At 42.8% G+C, this 14,575-nt stretch overlaps 1 protein-coding gene across 1 annotated transcript; it reads right to left on the minus strand.

Moving 5' to 3' along the window:
• Positions 1–210: 210 nt before the first annotated feature.
• Positions 211–10,372, minus strand: LOC137527371 (myb-related transcription factor, partner of profilin-like). The gene is made up of 8 exons (XM_068247884.1): positions 10,325–10,372; positions 7,162–7,215; positions 6,995–7,075; positions 6,164–6,235; positions 4,638–4,760; positions 3,155–3,660; positions 2,476–2,603; positions 211–818 (listed from the first exon to the last, which is right to left on the minus strand). Exons 1-8 carry the CDS (start codon positions 10,370–10,372, stop codon positions 211–213), a joined length of 1,620 nt encoding a protein of 539 aa, XP_068103985.1.
• Positions 10,373–14,575: the final 4,203 nt, after the last annotated feature.

A 14,575-nucleotide genomic window follows, 5' to 3' on the forward strand; every position in this document is an offset into this window, starting at 1 on the left:
CCCAGGTATGTATAATATCTTTTGATGACATCATCTCTGGTTCTCTTTACAAACATGTAATGCTATATATGTACTATAAAATAAACCAAACAGAGCATTACACCACACAAGGCGGTCTAATTGGTGAGTATTACAACATCAACTGTACTTTACCAAGTACCTAAACACACAGAATACTTTGGTTGTACCCATTGTTAACTTACATTTCAATCAATTACTTTCATCATGGACATTGTTCAAGACAATTTCTTGTCCTTCTGCAACAGGGCATGTCGTAAAGCAAGAAACAAAGGTTTTCAACACTTCTTTCATTTCTGCCATGAAAATAAGTAATTGGTTGTTTTGCAATTGCAACGCTACCAAAAACTGATTTAAATTCTCATTCAGAGTCTTAAACTGCTGAGTGAGGTTATCCAATCTTTCCATCATGGATTCTCGATGCAGTTGTTGTGCATTGTGAAATTTTTGTGACTGCTCTTTGTCGAACAGAAATTGTTCCTTGTCCGCATTACGTGCACGACAAATTGAACGAGGCTGTTTAGCAGAAGTAGTGGCCCGGGTTCCACGTGGCGTGTTTTGCACTTCTCTTTGTTGTGGACGTCCCACAGCAACATTTGTGGACCTAATCTCACCTTGAGGTTGTGTACATTGTGATTGAAGCACCTGAGAGTTGTCCATATCTTCTAAGCTCAATACCTCATCATTAGGACTTTGATTTTCATCATTCTGTGTCAAAAGCATGTCTTGGTCATTGTCGATGTTGTCAGAGAAAAGCATTAAAGTTTCCTGGGGTTGCTTTTTGGATTGCTCCTCTGTTCCTGTGCAAATAAATACAGTAGTTCACAACATTTACATGCATAAATCCCGACCATCCACTAACACCAGTTGTAATGTGAGTACATCTGTTATTTACTACATCTGTGTGCAGTGTAAGCCCTTGTGCACATGCCCTGTTTCTTCAACTGTACAGCACTCACCCAGAACTTAACTCCAAAAGGTAATAGGCGGTCCGGGTACATCAACCTTCCTAATGAGGCGGATGTAGCCGGTTTTTAGGGAGACCCAAAGTGGCATGTCCAATGCTGCAATAGACATGTGAAACTTCATTGCCGAGCACCCAAGTAAATATCTATGCTAGATGTGTCTTTTGTTTATCTCTTACTGAGTGAAATGTGTGTTTTTTAGGTGGCTGCCTTAGTCCTGACTCAGCCCGAGAGTACAGTGTGACCATCTACTTTATCATTGCTGCACTTCTAATAATATGCAGACTGCTGGGAACCATAAGGATTGCAATTAACAAGACATAACTTCCAAGCTATAGTACACCCTCTTCTCTCACACACACACACAACGTTCGAGGGGAAAAAAATTCACCAAATGCAGGAATGGGGGGCTCACACACTCCCCCGTCACTCCCCTGCTCAACAAATGCTTCCATGCAATACGCCTATCAGAATATCTGTTGTACACACACTTAAAGTACACATAAAAAAACTGCACTTTGATAATGTCAATGTATTGTGGCTTGCTAGCCCTGTAACAAAATTGTGTAGTAGGTGTACAACAAACTCGATCAAATCTTACTTGAGCAAAAGCTGCCGATTGGTCCATGATACTCCGCCCGTCCCTCTGACCATCGAGTGTATGAGTTTACTAGGCAGATTACATAGCCTAGAATACCGGCCATGTGAGTGTGTTTTGTTTTATTATGTATTTAGGTTTTGAAAAAGTGTGCAGCAGGGCTATCAAGCCACATGCAATAGAGACATTTGTACATATGAGCAGTGGTGTTTAGGCTTAATTGTAGTGTGTACATCAGATACTTCAGTGATACTCCCATTGCAATTAACCATTTGTTAATCAGGGTACTGAGTGTGTAGTGTATGAGCCCCCATTTCTGCAGGTGGTCTGCTTTTTATACTGACACAGTGTGTGCAAGAGAACATTTAGTATTGTTGCAAGTTTGCAGATTTGCTATGCTTATGGTTGATATAAATATGATTATTGTAAGAAGTGCGGCAGTGAAAAAGAATCTGTACAAGAGGGAGGTTTTCTCTGAGGTTTAAAAAAGAAATCATAAACTTTAACTACACATTATCACAACTTACGGTGGTGAGCACAGTGTACACAGTGCATTGTTGTTAATAAACGGTGTACTTACTTGAATGTTCCAACACCCATATAGAATGTCAGTCAAAATCAGCTGGGCCACGAAGTTTGAACACTACATTTTTTGTTGCAAAACTGTCCCCTTAGTAGTGGTCAAGTCCAATAAAACACTAAAAAAACTTGTAAAACGTGTACCCTCCTCCCATGGCTTCCCCCCCCCCCCCCCCACAAAAATTAAGCACTTATAATATCAAAAACAGTATTTCAGCCTGTCTGAGCAGTGACTAATGTACACATCAGTGCTGATCCTACCGTATTTGGTTTACAGATGATATTGGTTCTAGAAATCCATTACACAATTCTTACCTTCTTCTGTTTCGAACATATCATCCCCTTCTTCTATTCCGGCTATGGAATCATTGTCAAGATATGGTCTCAGCAGTTTCTCATAATCCTTAAAGTACACCGATGCTCCACAATTTCCTGTTTTCTTCCTAAAAAAAAAAAATTAAATTGGAAACGTGATTAAAAAATGTAATTAATTGTGAATATCACGTTAGATACTACCACTGCTCATGAGCGTACACCAATACAAACATAGGTATTTAGCTTCAGGCCTTCCACATACCCTGCTGAGTAATTAACTAAAAATTACTATGATTACAAATGGTTGCAATTCTAATTGATACCATTTGTTATGACTATGCAATAGCCGCAATCCTCCTCTGCACGCATCTATAAGAAGCTGACTCGCTACAGTTCAAGCACTCTGAGCTAGTAACTGTAGTTGCAATGCGCTGTTTACATATCTCTGTAGGAGAGGTAACTTCTCCAGCATAACTAGCTCAGATGAAGCCAGGGACGGCAGCCAGTTCTTGTAGATGGAGGCAGCGGAGGACAGAACATTGGAAGCAATCCATTAGTATGTGGCTGGATGAAGTCCCTGGTATGTCGAAAAAAATGTTACTTTTCGAAAATACTTCTTCTACTCTGGTCCCCTTTCTGGTAGGTAAGGATATGGCATGTGTTGTAAATGCATACTTACTTTTCTTTCACCTCCATTGTGATCTTCTTTCGGACGTCTCTTTTTATGTCCTGTAAACGTTTCCTGACAGTACGCCAATCTCTTTTGAACTCTCCAACAGAATTAACGGCATCAGTAATTTCTTGCCATTTCAATTGCTTCCAATAGTTATCTGTACTTGGTAAAAGATGACCTTGCAGTCTATCATAGTGAGGAATTAAATGCTCTATTAAAGCTAAGTTTTCATTGAAAGTGAAGCGTGCATTTCTTTCCTGCGTTTCCCTTGCGTTGTCATTAGCAGTCATTTGTTCTTCTGCACCGTCACTCATGTATTCTTGGTGTGGGTCTTGATTTTTTTTTTTCTTTCTCTTGCTTTGCTCCATATTTTGTCTCTTTGCCTTGCGTTTCAAAATCTGACTTGTAGATTCTTTAGATTTTGCAACAGGTTCAATTTGAGTTCCACCATATCTTTTACTATCAAACTCTTCCGACCCATAAAATTGATGATCAGACTCTTGATTCAACCCCTGTCGTACCAAAAAAATAAAAAATAAAAATTAGTATGCTAAGCTGACAATTCAGTATTAATAAAAGGTCTATTGAGCTTTGGGGCTGAAGCAACTTCTGTCAATGATGAACAGCTGTGTACAAGTGTTCTGCCCGGGTGCATAGTAGTATAGACTTTTATACATTTTTTCCACAATCATCAGTAGGTGTACATTTTTTAGGTTTGGGAAAATTTGTTTGACCATTTGCGCACATGAGCAGCTGGAACATTACATTTCAGTTTCAAGGTTACATGGGATGAGCTTTGTTGTTATCAGTTATTGAAAGCGTTAAGAACAATACTAATATTTATGAATTAACAACTATTTGCTCCATAGCAGTGCAACAATATGTTCATTGATAGAAATAGATTCTATATCTATCTATCTATCTATCTATCTATCTATCTATCTATCTATCTATCGATCGATAGATAGATAGATAGATATATATATACACACACATACACATAAATGATTACACCCTCTATAAAAAGTACAAATTTAATAAGATGCTCAATTTTGTTATTAACGCTCTCACTACCTGTGTTACACACAAGGATTACCATATGAAAGTACATTTCACATAGTAAGTTTTTTTATTACATTAACTACCGGCAGATAAAAGCATTTCACATCTGCAGCGGGCGGGTGGCGCTGCGGTTCTGAACGCACGTAAACTGTACATGCAATTCACCAGGCGACCTTACAGCAATCTGATGCCCTGCCATCCCCTATGATGGCAGAACACTGTGAGCGAGGCTATAGCCATTTTCGATTTTATCCATAGCAGCGTGACCAAAACAACCATTTCCAACAATAACGACAAAGCGGCATGAACAGCAGTAGGGGCCATTTTAAGCAGCGATGCATCGGGAATAAATGGTTTACTGTCTCAGCACCCTCTGGTTATTAAGAGGCCAGAGGGTGCAGGTACAGAAGGGGTTAATCGATTTTACCTGTGTACTGCGGTTGGCCATATTTTTCCCAACTTTCTGCCTTTCATGTTCTCCATCTCCATGATGTTTATATTGGCCGGACGTTCCAGGTCGTTCTTCCCTTGCAGTTTTTTTGTGTATCTCCTACAATAACACATTTGTTCAGTTTATTAGTTGCGTTAATTTTACCTATATATATATATGTTTATGTACTTATACATGTGTGTCTGTGAGTATATGTTGACGTGTGTGTGTGTGTGTGTCTGTGAGTATATGTTGACGTATGTGTGTGTGTGTGTCTGTGAGTATATGTTGACGTGTGTGTGTGTGTGTGTCTGTGAGTATATGTTGGTGTGTGTGTGTGTGTGTGTGTGTGTGTGTGTGTGTGTGTGTGTGTGTGTGTGTGTGTGTTCCTGCAAACAGCATAGAACATAAAGTGCAAGGTGAATTACTGTTAATTAGCACGGAACATTTTCATACATTAATCTATGTCAGCGCACAGGCCACACAAATACACTACATCACTCTTACCTAGCAGGGCTATGGAGTCGGGACAAAAAAAAATCTTTCGATTCCAAATTCGACTCTTCAATTTCTCAAACCACAAGTTCAACACCAACTTAAAAAGCAATGGCAGTGACCATGGTCATGGCAACAGATGCCTTTTGCAAACTAATGACTCAAACGTTTTGTGCCGCTAACAAACATGTCATGCCATTTTTTACACTACTAAGTTACAGAAAAATGTTGTGTTTTGAATGCTGGCTATGTAGCAGCCTAAATTGAGCAATGAAAAGGATGGTTAAAGCACTAAACTTGTATTAGGCTCTTAATTCACAAGCAATATCTTGAGCATCATAGACAAATAGGAGGGTATCTTGTATCAACCTGCACTCCCCCTAATATGAAAGTATTCACCGGCTCAGCTCCAGTGATATTCACCTACACCAAGTGCTTGCAGAGCAGAGGCTGCTGGAGGAGTGGAGGAGGAGTCCGTAGAGGAGGAGTTATCGCACAGCTGAAAACTCTGATCACACATGGTATAGGTGAGTACCACTGGAGTACAAGTGCCATGCTGTGCTTGCCTAAGGTGGCCAATACCCCTTTCGCTCTTACAGTCCCGTGTACCCAGCTGATCCGGTGAATACTTTCATATTAGAGGGATTACAGGTTAATACAAAATTACCTCTTATTATGCCTATGATGCTCAAGAGATCGCTTATAAATTGAGAGACTAATACACGGTTATTGCTTTACCCATCCTTTTCATCTCTCAATTTAGGCTGTACACAGAAAGAAGAGAGCGCTCCACGTGATGAACTGGTGTTCGTGTATCTATTTGTCTACTATTTTGATATTTCGACTGAACGCAAAAAAAATGTTGTATTGATATTTAGTTATGTAGCAGATCCTTGTTTTCCCAGCAGCAGAAATCACAACAACATTGATTCCAAAGAGAATGTAGGCATAAGTAAATAACACTTGGCAGCTATTTACTGCATACACACCACAACTGGTAACAGAAAATTGGGGATCAACACTCCCACCTTTGTAACAGGAGGTCTGTGCGAAGGCTCTTCATGACCTTGGACTGCAACCCTCATTTCTTTAGAAAAAACCTATGAAGAAAATACAATTACATTACAACAACATTCTACTACTTTTTACACAACACAAAATTATTACATGAACACGTACTTCGTTTAGTATATTTGTACTCTTGCATGATGAATGGCTCTTCTAGCTCAGGGGTCCCCAACCTTTTCCGGCCCGGGGACCACTTACTGACCAAATAGTGCCCAGCATGGCTAGTATAGTGCCCCCGCAACCGCCGCTTCTGTTACCTTAGGAGCGGGCGGGCGGCCGCTTCCGGATTCCACCATGCGCGCTCTCCTTCATGAAGTACTATCTCCTCCTATAACAGCAGCGCGTCTTGCGTCTGCTGTAAGGAGGGAAGGATATGCATCGCCGCTACCATGGGAACCGCTGCCCCGCCTCCTTCCCTCCTTACAGCAGACGCAAGACGCGCTGCTGTTATAGGAGGAGATAGTACTTCATGAAGGAGAGCGCGCATGGTGGAATCCGGAAGCGGCCGCCCGCTCATAAAGTAACAGAAGCGGCGGCCGCGGGGGGGAGGGGCAAGATGACAGACCCGCCGCGGCCCGGCTGGACACTGCCGACGGACCGGCAGTGGGCCGCGGACCGGTGGTTGGGGACCCCTGTTCTAGCTAACTACCAATTTACTCAACTTACCTTTCGCGCCTTCACTAGCAAACACCAGTGAAGTTTGTGATGTCTTTAAAATAACAAAATTAAATATACCTGAAATACAAAAAGTTCACTTACTACACAGTATTTCTCATATGCAATTCCCATACCTTCGCTACTGATGTGCTTGCATGTTGTTCAACAGCCATTTTAGACATATGCTGACTCGCTGTAATTTGAGTAGCATCATCCTGTAAGTGCAACATGCAAAAAAAATTTACTTAACATGAAGGCTTAGCATATCAATATTTACAACTGCATTACAAACCATACGTACTTCCGACACTTCGTCACTATCATATATGTTTGATGCATGGATGGGGCTACCCACCTGAAAGACAATAGTGATATGCACATAAGTGAAATCAGTACACTTGTCATGATCTGTTCACTCCCTTGCCCGTCCCTATTCAACATCTCCCTTTTTCTGTGTGTCCATCCCCCCTACCCTTCTCTATCCAGCGCCGGTACAGTCATGCACTGCTACTCATTTCAACCCCAAATGCTTCACAAGTGAAATGATCCAAGATTTGGATGAAAGATCCAGATATTTTCAAAGATTCTATTAGTATCATCCAATTCATTGAAAAGATCTGAACTTCCCATCGTTACTGTAATATAATACCACATATTACATTTACTATACAGACCAGTAAAGATAATATTATTGCAAATGATGGGTAGGTAGTGTCACAGAAAAGATATTCTGATACACATTATGAATTCTACTCTTCCCAATTTACCTGTGCATTCCCACATTTATTATAGGTAGTGTCCAAGTAAGTATATTATAGTGCGTCATTACAGGTATAGCCAATGTAGGTAATGTCCCAGTAATAGTACCATAGGTAGAGCCCCAGTCATTATACATAGTGGGCCAATAGAAGTATATATGAGCCATTACATGTGTGTATGTGTATGTGTATGTGTATGTGTATATATATATACACACACACACACACACACACACACACACACACACACACACACACACACACACAGACACACACACACAGACACACACACACAGACACACACACACAGACACACACACACAGACACACACACACAGACACACACACACAGACACACACACACAGACACACACACACACACACATACAAAACACACACACACACATATACATACATACATACATACATACATACATACATGTTAGCAATATATTATTATTATTATATCATATAAATATAAATGCCTCAATATTGTTACGCCAGTGAAGGTATCTATTGCCCAAGGCTTTCAAGTAGACAGGTAAACATGGTGCCACTTACAGATAATGGGCCACTATGGTTAGTTAGTGCACAGCTGCCCCCTCCCTAAGGTGGCCACTTGTAGAACCCCAAAAAGGAGGACATCACACCCTGAAAAGGAGAACATCGTACTGAGCTTGCAAAAAGAGGATGTGATCAAGCATATCATGGGCGTGGTCATGGGTGGGACCAAATATACATGAGCTTAGCAGTGGTGTAAATTGTCTGCCGGGGAAGTTTGAGCTCTGTCGTAGTGTAGCCCCCAAAAATAGATGTAATCTGACAGCATTTCAAAAAAAAAAAAAAAACGGGTAATCTGCTAGAAGTTCCTGCAAAAAACAAATAATATGGCAGTGTTACCGCCAAAATAGACTTGGCAACAGCAGTTCACCCCAACATACACAACCAGGAACCACTTCCCAAAAATACGCAAAACCTGGCAGCAGATCACCCAAAATACACATAACACCAAAAATACATGTAATCAGGCAGCAGTGGTCCCTCAAACATACAAAATCTGGCAGCAGTTCCCCCCAAAAACGCAAAAAAATGGCAGCAGCCGTGCACCTAACATACATAATATGGCAGCGGTTCCCCTTAAATACAGATAATCTGACAGCAGTTACCCCAAAATAGGTACCCACAGCATAGGTAGCCAGGTATATAGGTGTCCCCAGTATAAATAGTCATGAGTATAGTTGTCCCCAGAATAGGTAGCCAGGTGTATAATGTCCACAGAATAGGTAGCCAAGTCTATAGGTGTCCCCAGAGTAGTTAGCCAGGTCTATAGATGTCTCCGGTACAGATGGCCAGGTTTTTAGGTGTCCCCAGAATAGTTAGGCGGGTCTATAGGTGTCCCCAGTATATTTAGCCAGGTCTTCAAGTTCCCCCAGAATAGTTAGCCAAGTGTATAGGTGTCTCCAGTACAGATAGCCAGGTGTATAGTGCCCTCAGTATATATAGCTAGGTGTATAGGTGTCCCCAGTATATTTAGACAGGGCTATGGGTGTCACATATATATGTAGCCAGGAATCTAGGTCCATCTCCCCCCCTTTCCTCACATTTGAGCTCCCCCTTCCTCTCTCTCCCATCTAGAACAAAAGTTTTGGGGTGGCTGGCAGCAGGTGGGACTTACCTGCCTCCTTACACAGCGAAGCAGTAGTGATGTCCGGTTCATGAGTCATTTGAACATGTTATTTCCTGTGATCCGACTCATCCACTGAGCCGAATCAGTTCAGTGGATGAGACAGGAACTGCAGCTGCACACTGTGTTCAGCTGCAGTTCCTGTCTCATCCACTGAACTGATTTGGATCAGTGGATGAGTCAGATCATTACACTCACAGGAAAGAACAGGCTGAAATAACTCATGAACCGGACGGCACTACGCAGCGCTTGGAGCGAGGCAGAGGTAATTCCCGCCCGCTACCAGCCACCCCAAAACTATAGTTCGAGAAGGGAGAGCGAGGAAGGGGGAGCCCAAAGGTGAGGAGAGGGGGGGGATATGTCCCCCTTTTCCCACTGTGCCCACCGCTCCCTCTTCTCAGCGCTTTCTCTCTCCACACAGCCAAAAAAGGAGGACATCTAGCTGTCCTCCCTTGTCTTGCACCGGACGGAGGACAAACAGGCCAAAAACAGGACAGTCCGGCCTAAATCCGGACGGATGGCCACCCAACCCCTCTCCCAAAACTACCTCCTTTCATCTCATGTGTGGGATTCACAACTGCGCACCACGCGGCTGCTGTGATTCTGGACAACTTCTACCCTGCTTCAACCACGGCCTGCACTACTGTGAATTCAACACATGGGATGGCAGCAAATATTAACGTTTTTTTTTTTGGGGGGGGGGGGGGGAAGGAATACACTTGGGGAGAGCAGTCGGGGAGGGAACTAAAACCCGCGGCCTAACTGCAAACAATACTAGGATCAGCAGTGGACAGCGGAAGAGGGGTTTGGGGACCTCAGCATACAATATTCAAACTACATGCTGGGGCTAAACAACATTACAACACCTACGACGTTGATACCTCTTCTACACACGGAGGAATACCGGGCTAAACACACCCACACGTGCCACCCCACCCTCATAAACCCACACGAGCTATTAATAACACACACCGCATCCTAGCAGCCTACCATAGCAGCCACAATACAGCGCATTTACTTACACATGACTGGAACAACTCCAAAACATGTCTCCGAGTTCCTCCAGACATCTTCGCGCACACCACACCCGCTTAAGCAGCCCTCGGAAGTGAAGTACTCTCCGAGTTCCGGCTCAGTGTGGCGCCAAAAAATAGTCACATGACAATAACCCAGCCCATTTATACCCACAATGCTCCGCGTTCCGATCAAGTAAGCGGCAACATTCCGCACAGTTAACATCATACCGCCAGCATTATCCCACACTTTCCACCCACACTCCGAACACTTACCGCTCATTACCGCACCCACCTCGCTAGCGGTACTTTTTTCAAGAATACTGAGCAAACACGCAAATTTACGCTCGCGGTATTTTTCCGACCTCTGTAAAGACACCGCACTACAGTTTATGAATCGAGGCCATTGACATTTTTGAAATATGATTTTCCCATATCATTTCTCACAGACACACTGTCCGTGAGACACAATCAACATCTCTGCAAAACATCTCACAATCCCACGCAAAATTTAGACAAACAAACCCTTCAACTAACTCATACATGATTAAAAAAGAAATGTAATGAACTCACGGACAGACTCCTGTGTTATCCATCATACAACTTTCAAATAGCTCGGGAAAAACACAACAACAAATTTGCCCTCACATAAAAACAAACTCCCACCAATATGCTCTCACATTCTCACATAGAAACATGAATAAAAACCTTTATTGTATCAAACAGTGATACACAGTGCAAACTTTGTTACAGAAACTTATCTTGAAAATATCATCAATAGTAGCTGGAACACACAGAGCAAAAACGGACATCAGCATATAACAAAATGAATATGGAGGAAAGCTGAGATTAATATGAGCGCTTTCTAGGACATTTAGAAATACATCTTATATATATAAAACCCTCCAGATGAACAAATGTTAACTAAACACACACCCCTGAAGATGGGATATGGGAGCGTTCCAGGTGTCACCAGTCTCACGCTGTCTACTGCGCAACTGCAAAAGCCATGACCATACTGAGAATGTTGTGGAACACTGACAAATGTTTACACTTACCAATCCCAGGCCAAAACAACCAGTCTGCACATCGAGTAGATACTGTCAATTGTTAATCAATCAGCTTCTATGCATGCATTTAGAAACCTTGAATCAGAGAGACACAGACACGGAGACCATATCTATAAGATTCATAATTAACAAGTCCTTTATTGGGGACGCAGCCCTTGATTAAGATCACATGACGTAACAATTAATGTTTATTCATTTAAGGGATGGGTTATGATTAGTAGAGGGTGTACATAATTATTAAGAGATGTGTTGTGGTGTACATAATTAAATATGATGCAATCATCTGAGCTCAGTGTCTTGCGATGTCAGCCCAGCATTGCTAACTTCCTTGGCCTTTCACACAACGTCTTGTACCTGACCTTCAAAGTTGCTTATATTTTGTCTTTTGTTTCAGAGCTGGGACAGAGCTGACATAAACTAAATTAATTGCAACACATTACACAAGAGAATAAGCAGTATAAAAACAATATATATATTGAGGGATATGAGCAGTGACTGTTTGAGGGGGTCTAATCAATCAATCAATCAATCCTGGATTTAATCAATAACCTATGAGGTAAAGAATGTTATTCAATACCTAGTCAATAATATGCCTATGACACCTTTCACTTGAATGGATGGCAGACTTGCCCTCCATAACAAATTCTCGTTAACGGCAAGTGGTGTCATCTCTGGCACACAGCGTTGGGTCAAGGGTCCATCTGACCACAGATGCCTGGTCTGCAAAGCACGGTCAGGGCAGGTACATTACTTATACAGCATATTTGGGTCCTTCCATGGAGGTGTGGTGGTAGCCATTTCTCAGGCTCCCACTCCGGACCGGAATCAAACTCTGATTCCCTGGGCATTACCCGTGGTCACCATGGTGCAGAAAGTACCAAAAAGAGTTGACCACACAGTTGAATGAATGGCAGACTTGCCCTCCATAACAGATTCCTGTTAAAGGATTTCAAGTGTACTCATCATTATACAGGGCCTCGAAAGAGTGGGGACTTGTGTGCTGTGCCTGCGGCCTTCCTTGGATGTGTGATGGTAGCCGTTTCTCAGGCTCCCACTCCAGACCGGAATCGAACCACTATTCCCCAGCCATACCCTCTTTAACAATGGTAGAGAAAGAAACATCGACAGTCTAAGCAGCGATGAAACCCTGGACTACTGAGAGTGCAAGCTTGACCTGTGGCCAGAGCTGTCACAATTTGCCATCCAACTTCTGGCTTGCCCTGCCTCAAGCGTCCTAGAAAGGACCTTCAGCGCAGCTGGATGCATTGTCAGTGAGAAGAGAAGTCGCTTAGGTCAAAAAAAAGTGTTCAGTACCTCACCTTTATTAAAATGAATGAGGCATGGATCCCAGAGGGCTACTGCCTGCCTGAAGACTAAGTCAGTCTCCACACACACAGCATCTCTGCCTGCATGCCGTGTGACTGCTTGCCCCAAGACTAAGTCAGTCCCCGCACAGCATCTCTGCCTGCAGGCCACTTGACTGCGTTCTCCGCCACCACCAACAGGGTCCAGGACTCCAGGTGGATTCCTGAACAAAAAAAAAATTTTCTGGTGCGTGTACATGCCTGCACAATTTTTCTGGATGCACTGGGGCTGCAACAAGAAAACAAAAGGCATGTACATGTGTCAATGTCCCTTCATGATCATTACCTTGCCGTGGTGAAGGGGCTTGCGTATCACAATGAAGCAATGACCGCCGGCTATATGAGTGTGTTGGGGGGTACTATAATAATCTCGTTGCTTAATTTTGGACAGACCAAATTCGATCAGCTGGACACTCAGTCACTGTTGTTCTGTCAGCTACCTCAGCCCAACCATATGGGCTTGAAAACCGCCATCACCTGCACTCTGGCCATGGTGCGCACCAGTCCAGCATGGCCGTCACTACACAAACAGATGTTTGCAGTGCATTACGCAGTGAGTTTAAATACATATATCCAGGCACATCGCCTCTAGTTAGGACATTATATAAGTTATTAAGGAAAAGGAGGTGCTGAAGGGGGTGTGGCTAGAAAACAGCAAACAATCTATTAACCCCTCGCACTCACGCATGCAAATGTTCAAACAAATGCATTCACAGATTTACTCATCCAGGCACAACTGTTATCCCTACAGCTAAGTGAAAAGCTGGGGTCTTAGTTCACAGAAGAATACATTCTTATGCTTAGTCACCTATACTGCGCAGAAGTACCTAGGTAAACATAGGTGTCCTAACTCTGGCCCTGTAACATGCATAGTGCAGACATGCAAACACATTCATTGCATCAAACCTACCAATGGATTAGGAGCACACATCTTGACGTCCTCTCCTGGGACAGATAGTGCATCTTACCAATCGCACAAGAGAGCTAACGTAATGTATCCATGTGCACCATGCACATACACCAGCATAAGCTGTGTGCATGCTGACAAACACATACAGGGGAAGGAGGGAGTGCACTGAATTGTCACCCAGTAAGCGGACATCTCTACTTGGTATTTTTGGTGTTCGTGAGAACTTCTACAGTTTTGGTTTACTTTTGGTTAATTCTAATTATGAAGTGTGTTATGCTAATTGAATAAAGATATATTATCCTGCTGGCCATCCGCACAGAATGGCGACTCTCCGGCGGGGTTGGATTTTCTGTGCCTGTGCCTGCGGGTCCACCTCATCTGGAGCGTGTTGCGCATGTGCAGTAGTTGAACACAGACACAGTGCTGGATGACGTGTGGGTACGAGTGCCCGTTCAGGTGCAGAAGAGCTGACCACGTCAGTGAGTCACCACTCTGCGCTACTGGCCAGTGTGCTGGAAAAATCCCATGGTGAGTAAAAATAGAGTATACTAGATCCCTTCGATAGTCCTTTAATGTGTGATTAGAGCTTTGGTTACGTTTCCTTTAATAGAACCTGGGTCATGCATTCCCATGAAATGTCTAAACTGAGAGGCATTTAACTCTAGTGGCCATCCTGAGCATGACACTAGATATCTCAGCATCATTTAGATATAGATAATGGTGTCACCAATTCATGCATCTCAGCTGATAAAGTTTTGCATAATGTAAATGGTTTAACAACAGCCATCCCATGAATGTTTCATCTCACTCGTCATATTCCTCATATTAAAATGTCTCTTCTCATGGCCGTCAATAGCTTGTTTCCCTCTCTGCAGCTCTGTCGCTTAAGTCAGTGCCTTTAATAGGAACCTCTCTC

Source organism: Hyperolius riggenbachi, chromosome 8 (genome assembly GCF_040937935.1).
Source record: "Hyperolius riggenbachi isolate aHypRig1 chromosome 8, aHypRig1.pri, whole genome shotgun sequence".
In the NCBI taxonomy this organism is placed as follows: domain Eukaryota; kingdom Metazoa; phylum Chordata; class Amphibia; order Anura; family Hyperoliidae; genus Hyperolius; species Hyperolius riggenbachi.

Coding starts and splice junctions, on each gene's coding strand:
- LOC137527371 (XM_068247884.1), bottom strand. CDS start 10,372: ATGTCTGGAGGAACTCGGAGACATGTTTTGGAGTTGTTCCAGTCATGT. Junction 7,216..10,324: donor TGGAGTTGTTCCAGTCATGT/GTAAGTAAATGC, acceptor ATTGTCTTTCAG/GTGGGTAGCCCCATCCATGC. Junction 3,661..4,637: donor TGGCCAACCGCAGTACACAG/GTAAAATCGATT, acceptor TTGGTACGACAG/GGGTTGAATCAAGAGTCTGA.